The sequence below is a fragment of the Aplidium turbinatum genome, chromosome 2 (genome assembly GCF_918807975.1).
Source record: "Aplidium turbinatum chromosome 2, kaAplTurb1.1, whole genome shotgun sequence".
In the NCBI taxonomy this organism is placed as follows: domain Eukaryota; kingdom Metazoa; phylum Chordata; class Ascidiacea; order Aplousobranchia; family Polyclinidae; genus Aplidium; species Aplidium turbinatum.
The window spans coordinates 37796242-37812230 of NC_137473.1; the positions used below are offsets into that span (position 1 = coordinate 37796242).

Below are 15989 nucleotides of genomic sequence, written 5' to 3' on the forward strand. Positions count from 1 at the left end.
AATTTTAGTCAAAACTACAGCACTAGTGTTGGATCTACAAATTTAATTACAGTAAGTTACAACCCTATCTAGTAGCATACGTGATTATTCAGTTCAGTTACGCATTTTAATTGTATTGAAACGTATAACCGGTTTAAAGCCAATGACGGCTATTTATTGTAATTTAAACATCTTCAACATGAAAACATTTTGATCCGGAAATTATTATTTGGCTAAAATATACTTAATCTGCTGCTGACCACCGCTTTGAAAGTTAGATAATAAAAATACACTCTAAGAGAGAAAGCCTTTATAATTTTGTTTTTTTTTCTTTTTAGCTCGTTTAGGTGTCGCCCAACGTTTTAACTAATCACCTTGAGTAGGCTATAGTTGCTTTCAACAACATAAACAGTAGGCAGACTGCTCTAATCACACAGACAGGCAGAATTAGATTTCCAATATTGATTGAAAATGAAATGCATCAAGTGAAGCACGTCTTCTTACCGCTGACAAGTGAAAAACACAGGCTTAGGCTAACCAAGAAATGAGTCAGAATTCCAAGCAAAACCAATCTAAGTATTTGAAGCTTAATGACAGACACTTCCTTTCAAACTTGCGATGTTTGGAAAGATTTTTATTTCAACGAAAATCTTGCGTTGATGAGGAATTACTTTGTCATCACAGTACTGTAAAGTCAAATAAATTAATTAATCTTTCAAATAAAAATGAATTGGCACTGGCAAGTACAGGTAATGAAATGGTTCAACATGCTGGTTATGTAAAAGCATTAAACTCAATCAAATGTTTCTCAATCAAATGTTTTCATCAGATGAACGTAGCAACTAGTGCTAGAAACGACAAATGTTTGTCATCGGAAAACATCGCTTTTAAGTGAAAAACTGCATGTCACGAGAAGCGATTATTACTGGTGATTTTTTTTTCATTTTCACTTCTACAATTAATATCTGTTGCCTTACAAGTAGCTTCGTCCGTTAAATAGCCTTTGTTTTTGCATAACGAATGTTACGAAACCAAATGTTGGTTATCCACTTGAACTATTTATCACCATCTTGTGTCATCTGCGATTCAAGGGATTGTCAGTCAATGGTTTCCACAAATCCAATTAAGTAAACAACTTGTGCCCATGAAATTTTCTACCATACCTGAAAATGTTCAGGAGTGGTAGAAAATTGTCCCCCGCTTAATAAGCCCAAAATCGTCGGGTCCCGATGTGAGCTTAAGCAGGGACGACCGTATTGAAATTGATATCAAATTGCAAAGTATTTTGCGCAAACTTATGATATGCTTCTGAAACGTTTGGGCCGCGAAGATTTCGAACACTTGTTTTTTGGGTCGCGCCAACAAGTATTTGCGGACCCCTGCTGAATAGCCTACCACCTTCGCGCCCCTCTTAGAGAATCTTCAAGCCTTCCGAGGGGGTCGCGTCCACCAGTTTAAGAACCACTGCTTTAGGTAGAGGTGAGCAGTGTCTTCACCAACCAGCTGAAGCCGGGAGTCGAACCAGGTTTGCATTATTGGAAAGTCAACACCTTTTCTGCTGCTCCATCCCACATTTTTGAGTTTGTTTATATTGATTTGTTTTGTATGTCTGTGGTACAACAAAAGCGAACTCTCTACCAAAGCTTTATATTCTGGGTTTTGAAAGTGCAATAAACCTTAGCCTACATTGAGAAAAATCAAACGATCGGTTACAGTCAATTTACTCGAGATAAATGATTCTACTGTCTAACTTGCAATTGCACCCAAAACCAAAGTTTAAACAATGTCGATGTCTTTTGCGACAATACCCATCTAAAAGAAAACGTTGATACTGCTAAATATCTTGGTACCTTTATTGACAAGAATTTTTCTTCCATTCCTCATATTGATGCTTTATCTTCAAAGCTCTCCAAATTTGTCGATATATTTTCTAAATTAAAACATTATTTATTAATCAAAGGCATTCTTTGGCTGTACATCCTTATCTAATATACGGAACGGACTGTCTATTTGGAAGTCGCCACACAAAATACAAATTGGAATTCGAAAATTCATAACCTGACTATCACAAGCTTGTGCAATCTAGATTACTGTTATTGTCGATACAGAACTACTAAATTGCAATGCTCTATAAAATACTCTATGGGTCAAAAATTTGAAAATTTAGCCTATGAAGGCCTACCAGTTGAAATTTGTAAATCTTTCTTCTCAAGTTCCAAAAGATTGCTTAAATAGAAAATAATAAGTACCCTACACGTAAAAGCAAATTTCAAATCATACTACAGAGACTTATAATGTACCTCATTCTTTTTTTATTTTTATTAATTTCTGATCATCTCCCACATCACTATTTTTTGTTAATTAATCTATGCTCCCACTGATACAGGTTAGCAGTGAAGGTGACTGATTGACTTAAAGACTCTGAATAGTCCCTTCGCAGCCTCCCGTTAATGTAAAGCAAGTAGATGTTGCAAATAACGGCAACAAATAAAATGTTTACTACCACAGTACTACTGTACTTTTGCTAGTAACAAAAATATTGGACAAGTCAAATAATTTCTTTACGTCATCTTTCCAACTTCTTCAGCATTTTTCTCCACATCTGTTTTTCACCATATATAATTCACGATGACGTACTACACCTTTCTTCAAATATCATCTTGTAGGCTACTGTACAGTGTACAGTGCTATAGCCATATACCAAGCTGATATGCAGATGGTTCAGATGAATATTTTCTGCATAGAGCGTTTAATAATAATTTTTGTTTTCACTCTGAAACACTTTCCAAGAGTTATCATACCTGCAGATTAGTATTCTTCTTAGAATGCTGAGTGGAAAACTTGCAACAATTTCCTTACATGCCAAAGCTTTAGTATTTGTCAAAGATCAAGACTTTTTCGGACCGCATAAAAACTTCCAAAGGCCTCGAAAGAGTTCGTACACCCCAGACTGTAAACCACAGTCTCAGTGTCTCTATTACATTAAAACACTGTATACCCTATATGAGTATTAATGATAAACTTTTTATAAATTGATATTAATACTGAACAAGTAAAATAGAGGTATAAAAATAAAAATATACGCCTACAGTGTATTCCAGTTGTGCAAAATCCCTCCGTGCATGTTAGGTTTACCTCAGCACCATCAAAAATCGTTTAAATGAAAATTTGTGGTGCAGAAAGATTGTACACTTATAGCCTATTATTAAGACCGAATAGCTACGATTTATCATAACGTATTGCGAATTTGCTTGCCCTATTAGGCTACTAGGATTGTTGATATTGTGCTATGATTTTATTACAAGGATAAGTTGTTGTGCTAATTGAAAAAAGTAAAATTTATCTGCAAACAATATTATCATTTTTGCTCACCAAAGCCTTTTGATTATGCGATTTCTTTCTAACAAATATGACTCAGGATGACCATGTCTTTTTATCGAAGCTGGTTGGTAAACTCACTAATCCTCCATCTGAGAAGGTTGCATGACCGTGAAAGGCCAGTTACAAAGAAAAGTGATTTGTTTACTCTTTTACTTCACATAATCAACATAAAACAAAAGATTAATTTATTGACAACTTGAAGGCTTTTCGGCCTAAGGCTGCACGGTGAAGCAAAGACTTCAATGAAGACAACGCGTCTATGGCTTTCCGGCCACACCGCAAGAACAACACAGATATTGTTTACAGGCTGATCAAGTGCAATTTGTGCACATCCGGGTGTGGTGATTAATCATAAGTTAAAGACGTGATTTCCAACCGGTGTGTTAAATTTGAAAACAACTTGGAACTGGCTAGTACTTTTTCAGATGCTTTTTTTCAGCAAAAAGCTATAAAAACTCAAGAAGGAAAACGATTTCATCAGTTGCCGTTTGCGTTTGTTGCAAACTTGGCTTCGAACATTTCAAAGATCAGAATGAAAATAACAGAATATGAAAAATATATTTACAAATTTCAATTTTCAGCAAAACTGCCACTACGAGTACGATAACACGCAGAATACGCAAAAATGATTTACATTTTATTTCATTCATTTGACTTTTGAATACAAGGTTTGGAAGATGATTGCTATTAACGTGATGATGCTAATTTATACCCTTGTAAAATAATGCACATAAAAAAGTTAATTTCGTTTCTGTTTTATGCCTTGACATAAAATTTAATTGCATATTCTCTCATGTCACCCTGTCGTATTATTTTAGAAAAGTTTTATTATTCAATATATTCGTATCTTTGAAATAAACAATGTATTCTCAAATACCTGCTTTTGCACTTGGAGCGTTGGCAGCCGCGTCAGTCATCACTACCACCTTCTGGAATCAATGGTCAGTGAGTGGGCCGACCAGTAAAGGCGTTCTTGGTCCAATATGGGCCTGGAGAAGTCTGTTTGGAGAATGCATGCAATATCAAGGAGGCCAGTCCCAATGCCAAGGACAGAATTCAATGTTTCTCATGTCAGGTGAGAATTCAACGATTGACTTTGATAAATATAAAAAAACAAAATAACAAAACTACAATGCATTCTTCAACATTTAATTTTTGTATAAAAATAAGACCTGTTTATAATGATATTATATAATGATTGATCATAAAAAAAACGTACAGAGCAGTTAGTGGCAAAAAACATATTTGTTATTGTCTTTCAATAAAGTAGCTTTAACTACAGTAATTGGCAAAAACGTTGTTGCATTTCAAATGATTTTATTGAATTTATTTCAGGCTACAAACTGGCTCTTCGAGGTCTCATGATAACTTCCATCATCCTCTCCACTCTCGGATGCATAGGTATAATACTTGGCATGCAATGCACCAAAGTCTTCCAAGAACGAAGAAACTTTAAAAGAAGACTGATGTTCGGAAACGGAATATGCTTCTTGCTATCAGGTGAGCCTTTCAAATGAAACGCATCGCATAATTTTGAAACAAGCGCTATCTTAGATCCTAGCAACGCAACAATAAAAAGCTTACCACTAAATAGCCGAGTTATTCTTGAGTCTCCTCTTCCAGGCTTTACTCCAACACTTTCTTTAATTCAATTGCTTCTTGTTACAAACAGAAATTTCATATAGTGATTGCTGGTTTTCGATGTTACCTACATATTATACTAAACTCATAATTCTATTCATTCAATAGATGACTATGAGCGTAAGCTATAAAACCAACTGGACTCTTTAGTCAACAAACATTATTTCTGCACTTTTGCATAAATTTTACAAATGCTTACTTTGTTGTTTTGTTTTTCAGGAATTTTCACTTTCACTGCAGTGATGTGGTACACGTTGGTTGTCTATGACGAGTTCTTCAAGTTCGAAAACCAAGATAACTACATCCAGTGGGAACTTGGAGCTTGCGTGTACCTCGGTTACATCGCGAGTGTTTTTTGTGTTCTGGCTTTCCTTGCTTGCATCTGTCGTCCTGGAAAACCAGCAGAAGAGGAAGACGAAACAAAAAACTCAAAATCTTATTACTACAAACCCCGTATTTACAAATCTTCTCGGGATGATGACCAGATACGTGGTCTTCTTGATCGTTACCGATCCCGATACTCTCGAAAGAGATCTTCGAACCCTTCTTCATCCAAAAAATCGTCCAGGCGAAGGTCCTCTTCAAAACACACTTCTTCACATAAGTACGACCGACGAGATTCCGGACATAAGCATCTTCTATCTTCTGCTCGATCCTCTCGTTCTTCATCTTTAAATTCTGCATCGGATGTCGCCAAATGCGTTGAAATTGCAAGCAGCGTGGACACTTATCGTTACTCTGCATATGTATAATTTTATTTATGGCGTCAATAATTGATGTGGCAATATTGGTACGCAATGCTGAACTATTGATTCAAATTTCAGATTTATGTTTTAAAACGAGGAGTTAAAACGATCGGCTGCTCTTCGTAACGACGTGTTCAATTTGAAAAACTATTTAGCGAAGAGCTTGAGAAAGAAATTGGGCAAAGTTCACTTGATGAAAAAGTTACAAAATTTTTGTGTGTCTTTTTTTACTTGTATGTATTTCTTTTTATGTAATAACCAAGTGTATTGATTTTTACTCATTGATGTTAATACTCCAATAAAACTTTTATGTTTTTTATACAAGAGATTTAATACTACGTATCCAACGTAAACTGTTGGAAAAAAATTGTCGATTAGTTGACATAGTATCACTAGCGTTGATGGGACAACAGGATAGTTTTGGATTCGACCGGTTCTTTTTCTTGGCTCAGAAGGTTGTTGAGGCCGGGGATGCAAGAAACATGTCGCGTTCATGTACTCCCATCGCTGAGATTTTCTTTCATAAGAGGGCACACCTAATTTGTTTTTATAAATACTTTTATAAGAGGCTCTATGTGTTTCAGAGAAGGCCTAGATTTTTGCTTGGTATAGGGCTCAACCCGTTCTCTTTACATGAACATTCAGCTGTTCAAAAAAATTTCCTTGTTTTTTATGTCAAATTCTTTCGATTTTGTATCCTTCCATCTGTAATTTGCAAATTCGCTTACCTTAATGTAATTAAAGGATTTCATTATATTTATAGAACCCTGATATTAATGCAAAAATCTATTTAAAAAATGCTTTAAAACTACATTTACCTCGTCTTCTGATTGAATCTTTTTTTTTTTAACTAGGAAAGCTTCTCTGAGAGCTAAATCTAGGCAGTTTCCCATACTTGCAGAGGCTTTGAGCCACTGACGCAAGCCGATCACTGAGATTGACAGATTGAAGTTTTCGGTTTTCCTTTCCGTTCCATCATAGATTGCATAAGATATTCAACTGCAATACTATTAAGCTAAGCAATAGTTGTACTCCGAATGATGCAAGCATTATATATAACCACAATAAAGAAATATTGCAGCCTAAAATGAACTAGGCCTATCTCAGACTGGTTGCAATTGTAGGCTGAAATCCGATTGCACTTTGAAAGGGAATGCGAGTAAAGGCCGTTAATTATAAATCCACCATTGATAGCGGCCCAAAGGTCTTAAATTACATTGGTTGTTGTGTAAAGACTTTTAAAAAATGTTTCTCCAACCACAAATGTTCCTTTTTGGACAGGTAGTGTTCCTTCATAAATAACACAGAACTATCTAAACTGGTTTGGGACCTTAAGGACAAGGGTTTTAATCCTAAAATATCATAGTAAATCCACACTTATGCTCGGACTTACACTGGCGGTGGCCGCATAAATTGTGGCCTTTGTCTTGCTGAAAAGCTGGCTATTCTAAAGGCCGATTGTCGTCTTGTAGACATCTTCCGAACAAGAGTTTTGAACTGGTGGTAAATGTCATCATCGCAACAAATTTAAACTCAAATACTTCAAAATAATAGACATCAAATTTAGTTATTAGGCTACTTTCTAAAACTTCTACAGTCTGTTTTACCCTAAAAGGGAGATCATCAGAAGGTCCTGAAAAATATGCAAAAACAATAAATCGGTAATACCTACAGTATGAAGATATTAAACATTACAACTTTAATTTTATTACTTTATTTTTTTTTATTGTCTCATATTACCTCCAAGGAGAACCGCTTTTTGTATAGAACTAAAGCCAGGGGTTCTAATTGATTTAACATTCCAGTGAGTTTAAATATTAGGTAAATCATATTATATTTTGTTTACCTGCATTTTAGTTTGAAGGTGTTTTTAATGAGCTAGCCGCGATAACATTTCGAATGTTGGCCGGTTAGCAGAGATGAATAGAATGGAACCATTGCTTTGGGCTTAATTGGATAAGAAAAATAAAAAGAACAGATTCGAGGCGAATTTCAGGCAATAATATAATTAATCTATCAAAATGAAGTGAGGTAGCAGTTTTAACAGCAAAACAGCACAAAAATTATTATCTGATCTCATCATCATCATCATCGTCATCGGCTCTGCCTGAATAAGCCCTAGCAGTATGGGAATATTGTGATTCTCCTCAACAATCGATCGTAAATAGTCAATGTTAGTAAGGTTTAAATTTTTCAGACGTAAGCTCCCGGGTGCTTCTGATCAGGAAGTCGCCCAATCGTTGCTGAATGCTCAATTCCATGCTTGCGATAGATCTGAAACATATTTAGCTGTTTTCTTACTTTTTTTACCTCTAACTTCAAAGAAATGTAGAAATATCGTTACCTTATCATAAAACGGGTTCCGATTAGGAAAACAACAACAATTTCTCTTTTGATTGTTGTGGTTACACCGAGAAAATAAATCGTTTATTGTTATCTTTGTGTGAGTGATGCTGATGGAAGGTCAAACAAGTTTTAAAAGTTTTCCCAAAAATCCGATGGTTTGATTGAACAATTTCACCATATGCCATTTAATTCAGCTCTTATTGTCGTCATTTTATAATAAACCATCGAATCTACTAATTTTACTGTACCAATCGACATACCGGTAGCTTTATACAGAGAAGGAAAAATAGTTTTATAAGCCACAGTTTTGTTGCAAATTCGGTGATTTCATGTAAAGCAATAGCTGCAAAGAGCCCCTTTTGCATTTATTTTGCTCTCTCTTTCATTGTGAGTTTTGACAGTGATTTTCACAGTGAAAATCAATGTCAAAATTTTCACAGTGATTTTTGCTAATTTGGCAAAAAAGTTGTCAATTAAATCATTTCAAGCTATTTTTGCCCTACTGGTCCTGATCATGAACAGTGAACACGCCTAACAACATTTTAGGTTATATGTAAAAAAAAAAAAAAAAAAAAAAAAACTTAGGCTAACGTATTAATGCATATTTTGAAAAAAAATTCTAAATTTGCTTCAACGTACCTGCAAGAACTCTTAGCTAGATGTGGATTCAGCACCAAAAAGTACAAAAATTCATTGCTATCGTCCATGCTAAAAACTCTGTGCGGGCTATCACAATTGATTGATACCTTTTCACTGGGATTCCAGAAGACTTTTGAGAACTATTTCATTTGGCAAACGATAATCATAAACAGATAAAAACATTGTTGCAAAATTAGTTCAAAAAATATACAGTATGCACATGTCCGAACGTGGATTTATGCAGCCTACCTGCATATTGCCTGAATACTGAAAAGTTTGGGTGTTCATCAAGGATGATTATCGTATCTATAACACTAGCTGCAACGTTCATCTAATAAAAGTGAAAGCTAAGAAGAACAAGTTGATTTATTACTTCACTGATGTTTCGCGTATTTTGGCAAAGAGCGTTTTCAGAGCGAATAACATGCAAAAAAATTATGTACTATAGTTGAAATGTGTCATTACAAGATCAGCTTTCTTTGTTCTGTCGAGAGCAGAGGTGTAGATATTTACACTGCACTGGCTTGGGTTGAATAATAATAATCGATGTCTTGCTTGATTGTAGCCTCAGGTCACACTAAAGTTGTTTACGTAATGTGATTTGTGTTATATTTGTAGGCTATTGCTTAACATATAAGCTTTATAATACGCATTTTGCTGTGCAAATTCGTGATTGTAGCCTATACACTTTTTCAAAAGTTTGGTATAATTTTCAGCTTTAACAGAAAGCCATAAACCATCTGATATGCTTTGTTCTCACAACAGAGTCATTAATGTCGGGCTTTCCTAATGAAAGAATGGAAAAACAAAAGACGGTAGATTTAATTTTGGATCTTTCCAATATCGCCTAGCGCACTTCAAGGACATCTGTCTATGTATTGGTCAATGGATGGGGAAGTTTACAAGGAAAAACACTTCAATTCAATCACAAACTTCACTCTGATAACTTCATTTACCGGGCCGTGTCGGTGTTTTCAGATTTATGAATATATGCAGATCTGCTAAAGCTAAGCTTCAGAAGAGGCTTTCTTAGCTTAAAAATAAATATTTTCTCTATCGGAAACTTTTGTGGCTGCAACAACTCAAGTGGTCACAGTTTTTTTCATCCAAAGTCAACTTTCCGTTAGACACTATACAGACAAAATATCTGTTTAGTCGATATATTGGGGATGGTTACAACGCAAAAGAAATAAGTCATACACAGTTTCAAAAGTCATCGTAAAATAAAAACTTTCTTAAACATGTTTGCGAGACACAGACGCATTAAATAAATATGCAAATATAAAACAAAAGATCGGCACAGATACAAAATAAGACGCACGTTATTTACTCCATTTTTTAAACTTACTCTACGCATACTCAACGTGAGCCAATGAGCCATTGATCTTGAGACACCACATAAGATTATACTAGCACCTTGTTAAACTGCTATTGCAGTAATCTTAGACGTTTATTGTAACATATTAAACGTCATTGTTTCGTGGTTATCGTAAGTAATGTAAAAAATTACAAAACAGTTTATTGCATTCATTTTTGATAGTTCTCACACTTTTACAAAAAACATATTCTTTTACCAAAATACTTTTGGTATTGATTCAACGCTTGTAGACGTTGCTGATTATCAACTCAATAGTTTGGCTCGTTTGTCATCAGAAACGAATCGACAAGAATGTCCAAAAGTACAATGTAGAGTAGTAAATAACATCTAACCAATTGCAAAAATAAATCGTGGTATGGATACTTCCAGCTTATGTAAATGGAAACAGAAATAATTATATCCATGATGCAGCCACAATGGGGCAAAGAAATAAACAGCCTTAAGTCCGTTTTTACAATCTAACACGAGCTTGCTACATAGACGTGGATGTGCTTTTTTCACACAGTAGCATTGTGGTTTATCAATTTGAAATATATGTTTGTTAAAATATTACAGCAATTATCGCAATTGATCAGACGTATGCTGAGTAACGATAAGTGTCTACGCTGCTTGCAACATCTTCACACTTAGCGTCATCAAATGAAGATCGCAGAGAAGATGATCGCGACGTGCTAGAGGAGGATAAAAGATCTCTGCGGTCGTGATCTCTTGATTTGTATTTCTCTGAGGAATACTTTCGTTTAGATGATTTTTTGGATGAAGAACAATGTGAAGATTTACTTCTGGAGTACCGGGATCGGTAACGATCAAGGAAGCCTCTGATTTCGTCATCATCTCTGGAGGAACGTTGCTCGTATTGACGTGGTTTGTAATGGTAACTTCTAGAGCACTTATCGTCATCTTCCTCCGGCTTCCCAGGACGACAGATGCAAGCCAGGAACGCCAGAGCACAAAAGACACTCGCGATGTAACCGAGGTACACGCAAGCTCCAAGCTCCCACTGGATGTAGTTATCTTGGTTTTCGAACTTGAAGAACTCGTCATAGACAACCAACGTGTACCAAACTACGGCGGCCAGTGTGAAAGCACCTAGAAAGTAAAATCCGTTTAAATTGTGAAATATAAACTTTGGACCAGTTTATATTTATAATTTTATTTTTGTTATGCTGTCCCATAAAAATATGCCATGAGCTGCATACGATATACCAACAGACCAATAAAGCCTATACAAACAAGGGAAAGTGGCAAAACCTTGTAAGGTTTCATTTTATATGAATTCCGTAGATTCTGGAGTCTTATTTAATATTGTTATGAAATAACTTAAAATAAGCTCCACTTTGGGTATGTGGTTAAAGTGGACTAAAATTTCGTAATATTTAATAAATATAAATACTGAAAGAAATCATGTGCCTAAACCTTGAAAACAAAACCACATCACTAGGTCTATAAATTCATGGGCGCTATAACTGTGAAAAATCGACAAAGGGTAGGCTACTTAGTAAATCCTCGATATCAGCTTAAAAATCATAAGTTTACTTTTGTTACTTGATATAAAATATACACAATGGGTATATTTCTGATACATTGGCGATGAATTCACTTAACATAAGATCGTTGTCCAGAAAACGTTGGTTTGATAGTTCTAGTAGTCTGGTTACTGCAAGAATCATGATTGGAATTTCACCTGAAAGCAAGAAGCATATTCCGTTGCCGAACATCAATCTTCGTTTAAAGTTTCTTTTTTCTTGGAAAACTTTAGTGCATTGCATGCCAAGTATTATGCCAATGCATCCGAGAGTGGAGAGAATGATGGAAGTTATCATGAGACCTCGGATGGCAACCTTGTAACCTGAAAAGATTAGATAGGCTACATAGATTTTATTGTTCATCAGTCATAAAATTACTTTTTTAAACTAAAAATTTCAGAAAAAGTTGCAAAATATTAATTTCAAATTAATTTTTAAATCTAGTTTTAATTTTATAAGATAGTTATATGTTGAACAATGTTTTTATGGTTTTATTATTTTAAAAACATTTCACAGTCTATCAAAGTCAATCGTTGAATTCTCACCTGACATGAGAAACATTGAATTCTGTCCTTGGCATTGGGACTGGCCTCCTTGGTATTGCATGCATTCTCCAAACAGACTTCTCCAGGCCCATATTGGGCCAAGAACACCCTTACTGGTCGGCCCACTCACTGACCATTGATTCCAGAAGGTGGTAGTGATGACTGACGCGGCTGCCAACGCTCCAAGTGCAAAAGCAGGTATTTGAGAATACATTGCTCAAGTTTGGTACCGTACCAAAGAAAGTAAAGCAAGTATATTTTTTACTACAATTTCTAGCTAAAAATGAAACATTCGATAAAAAGATAAAAATAACTAAAATCTGTTTTCAAAAAGGTTAATGGTTTTAACAATAGACATTGAATAGCTTTGTCATAACCAAAACTTCCAAACACTTTTGATAACTAACGAATCTAAACCAAAGTTTTGATCAAATTATCAAAATGTTTGAACCAGAATATGGTTTGTATCAACTAAAATTAGCCTATGGACTATTCTTATTCAAAACCTAAAAAGTTATCATAAATTTGCTAGAAACGATTTCCATGTGTTTTAGCTTTGCAAAATTCGTTTGATGAAATCATGTGAAATCTGCCAATTATATATACTCTTCGAGAGAACAGCACATCAATAAACATGAACGACTGCAAAGCATTCAACTTGCAGACTTAATCCTACTTTTCATCAAGCACCACTGTGACCGCACTGCCGCGAAAACAAGACCAATCAACACGAATTTCACCGCAGTGGCTTGCGACAGGGATTACGTCTTGACGTTGACTGCTCGTCGACTTGTGCTGCGTAAAAACGTGATCGGATTTGAGAGCTTAAATTTGCACTTGTTTACAATAACAACGTCAATAGAAAAACAACTCAACCCGCAGCAAACAATTGCAGCTGATGTTGCCGTGTTGTGGAAATGTCTTGCGATAAAAACAATTGAAAAGAAAAATATTTATAGGTTATCGCAAAGGCTTCCACGAAAACAAGAATAAATGAAAAATAATATAATAAGTCAACCGTAAATAAAATTATTTTTTAAAAATAATTAAGATCATCGTAAGCCAATTTTTTATTAAAAACAAGCAAAATAGTTAAAAAAAGAAATTTGTAACGTAAAAACTTTTTTGGAAAAAACATAATTCATACCGAGAGATTGACTATAAGAAATTCATACTTAAAACTGGCCTAGGCCTAAGTCACAGAACACTTCACATATAAATAGCCTACTGGTCTTTCTTGATACAGCTCTTATTACTAGTTACGTCTTTCGGCAAGGTTTCTTGATCATGATTGTGTTTGCAGATTTTAATTTTCTGCGCTAATAGTCATGGGTCGGTGGCGTACGCAGAAGAGGTGCATTGGACCATGTCCTCCTTCCTTTTAAAACTTGATTTAAACAATTCAATTTTAAATTAACAACTTGGCTAGTCTTTAGGTGATCAAAAAACTTCAAAAACATGGCCTGGCCCCGACAGCGAAATATTTTCCCACAAACTTTTTGTCTCATTTGCATATTTCTGTAAGTGTAGCCATTATTAGTCACGCGCGGCGCGCGCAACTGTTTTTACCGATTTTCGCCCTCACAGCAGCCGACTTTTATCCTCCAGATCCAAATCTAAACATTGAACTTGAAACAAACGTAGTCTGGAGACACACCTAGTCTAGTCAAGTTTAAAAAAGTTGGGAAAAAATTTGATTCTGGTCACTAGTCTAAAAATAAAATTTTCCGAATTGATTAAGAATTAACCCTAACCCTAAAATTTAACCCTAACCCTTTAACCCTAACCTTACTTTTTTTGAAAAGCTTTTGTGCACCGCAAAAATTAATGTAAAGAAAAAAAAATTGACTTCGATGGGCGAACTGATGTCCTCACGAACATGTCAAAAGACGAAACCACTGAACCAAACATGCCAACGAAAATCGTTTGCATTCATACAGTATAAATACAAACTCTCCAGCCTAATGTTATCCTTTGGGTGATCTCAGTTTCGATGTCGTTTCCTGGCGTTATCATTTTCCCTAGATATTTGTATTGATCAACCTTCTCTATCTTTTCTCCATCTATCAAAATACCCGTCCTTGGTTGTTTCCCTGCTATCTCGTTACACATTATTTTTGTCTTTTCCTTGTTCATCTTCATTCCATCTCGTTTCCCTTCTCAATTCAGTTCCTCAAGCAATTGTTGCAGAGTACATTCTGACTGTGCAAAAAGGATGATGTCATCTGCAAATCTGAGCTTGGTCAGCAGTTGTCCATTAATGACAAGTCCAGTCTCAGATTTCAGCCTCTTGAATATCTCTTTAACTGCAGCTGTAAAGATAACAGGTGAAAGAGTGTCACCTTGACGCACCCCTTTCTGAATCTTTATTTTATCACTTAATTTCTCGGTTCTGATTTGTGCAGTGTGTATGTATTTTTGATAATGTTTACTATTTTATCTGATATACCATGAATTTGTATTGCATTAAAAACAGAGGAGTGCTTGATGGAATCAAATGCCTTCTCACAATCAACAAATGCCATAAATATGAATAGTTGGTATTCATTAATCTTCTCGATCTGTCCAACTGCATGCAGGTGATCAATGCAAGAGAATGCTTGTCTGTAAGCTGCTTGTTCCGGGGTTGGTTTTCATTTAGCTGCTTATTCTGTTCTTGATGATTTTCATAAAAAGTTTGTGAATATGAGAGAGTAAGCTAATGGGGCGATAGTTTGCAAGGTCTTTCTTGTTTCCTTTTTTAAAGAGAAGAGTAATTATAGCATTCTTCTGGCACTTTTCCGGTTTCGATCACGTTGTTAAATAATTCACAAAACTTTTCGAGTAGAATATCTCCTCCTGCTTTTACCATCTCTATTACTATGTGGACTTCTCCGGGTGCTTTTCCATTTTTCATCTGTTTGACTGCTTTTTCAACTTCGCTTTTCAAAATTGGAGGAATTTGTTCGACTGGATTTTTAGTGACAATGTTTTGTGTTTGATCATTATATAATGTTTGATAGAAATCAGCGCATCTTTCAATTATCTTGTCTCTGTTTGATGTTTCTGAGCCATCTTCATTCTTCAGTGCCGGAATTAATGCTCTGTTTCCATCTTTTTCAGTGTTGCATTTTTTCAATCCTTTCATTGTCTCAATTGCATTTTTCACCTGTAGGGTGTTGAATTTTCTTAGATCTTAACATGTCATAAATGATAAGGTTTTATAAAACAATCAAAATGTTCTTTAACATAAAATGGCTGATCCATGGTGCTGGCAAGAAAAACGGAAAGGTAAAAAGTGGAGAAGCTTAATTTGACGCTTAGTCAAAGCACGGCACTTTGTTAGAATATCTACTACAATGAAAACTTAACCTTAGAGAGAGCAAAGCTGTGACGCTAGTTCTCCATCACGAAAACGGGGAGACAAAACACAGTATGAAAGACAATCACGAAAGCTAAGCTTTTGTTGTCCTCCTACTAGCCTAGGATTCCTGATTCGACAATAGAGAAATCACTTGCACATTATCGCCATTAACAGTCACAAAAAAGAAAGCATCTTGCTTCTCCTCACTACCGTGTCTGGTGCCAACAACTTGGAAAGATTTTCTTGCACCGACACTTTGTGGTCAACAATCCCAGCATTACTTATAGATCGGCATCGCACTAGTTCGGTGCCGCACCGTCTTCTCTCAGTTACCCATTTAATAGACTTCTACGACGTACACCACGAAACTTGGACTGACACCGCCCTCTAGAACTGAGATTTCAACCCAGTTCGGTTGTTCAATTACTGATTGCTCCCGAAGGTTAACTGTTCCTATTCCATCAT

The 15989-nt window shown here is 35.5% G+C and overlaps 3 protein-coding genes across 3 annotated transcripts; 1 reads left to right on the top strand and 2 right to left on the bottom strand.

The window, feature by feature from the left end:
- The first annotated feature begins 4188 nt into the window (after positions 1-4188).
- On the top strand, positions 4189-6070 carry LOC145765553 (claudin-19-like). The gene is made up of 3 exons (XM_082577389.1): positions 4189-4435; positions 4696-4860; positions 5221-6070. Exons 1-3 carry the CDS (start codon positions 4222-4224, stop codon positions 5751-5753), a joined length of 912 nt encoding a protein of 303 aa, XP_082433515.1. The 5' UTR covers positions 4189-4221; the 3' UTR covers positions 5754-6070.
- Positions 6071-10681: 4611 nt separating this feature from the next.
- On the bottom strand, positions 10682-12395 carry LOC145764270 (claudin-7-like). Its single transcript, XM_082575893.1, has 3 exons — positions 12182-12395; positions 11795-11959; positions 10682-11199 (listed from the first exon to the last, which is right to left on the bottom strand). The coding sequence occupies exons 1-3, from the start codon at positions 12393-12395 to the stop codon at positions 10682-10684; spliced, it is 897 nt and encodes a 298-aa protein (XP_082432019.1).
- A 2526-nt stretch (positions 12396-14921) lies between these two features.
- Positions 14922-15308, bottom strand: LOC145764271 (uncharacterized). Its single transcript, XM_082575894.1, has one exon. It carries the CDS (start codon positions 15306-15308, stop codon positions 14922-14924), a length of 387 nt encoding a protein of 128 aa, XP_082432020.1.
- Positions 15309-15989: the final 681 nt, after the last annotated feature.

What these genes read in the sequence shown, in the direction of transcription:
- LOC145764270 (XM_082575893.1), bottom strand. Translation starts at nt 12,395, where the DNA reads ATGTATTCTCAAATACCTGCTTTTGCACTTGGAGCGTTGGCAGCCGCG. An exon ending in TTCAATGTTTCTCATGTCAG is followed by an intron (nt 11,960 to 12,181) that starts GTGAGAATTCAA and finishes TAATCTTTTCAG; the next exon opens with GTTACAAGGTTGCCATCCGA. An exon ending in AATATGCTTCTTGCTTTCAG is followed by an intron (nt 11,200 to 11,794) that starts GTGAAATTCCAA and finishes TTTACTTTCTAG; the next exon opens with GTGCTTTCACACTGGCCGCC.
- LOC145764271 (XM_082575894.1), bottom strand. Translation starts at nt 15,308, where the DNA reads ATGAAAGGATTGAAAAAATGCAACACTGAAAAAGATGGAAACAGAGCA.
- LOC145765553 (XM_082577389.1), top strand. Translation starts at nt 4,222, where the DNA reads ATGTATTCTCAAATACCTGCTTTTGCACTTGGAGCGTTGGCAGCCGCG. An exon ending in TTCAATGTTTCTCATGTCAG is followed by an intron (nt 4,436 to 4,695) that starts GTGAGAATTCAA and finishes AATTTATTTCAG; the next exon opens with GCTACAAACTGGCTCTTCGA. An exon ending in AATATGCTTCTTGCTATCAG is followed by an intron (nt 4,861 to 5,220) that starts GTGAGCCTTTCA and finishes TTTGTTTTTCAG; the next exon opens with GAATTTTCACTTTCACTGCA.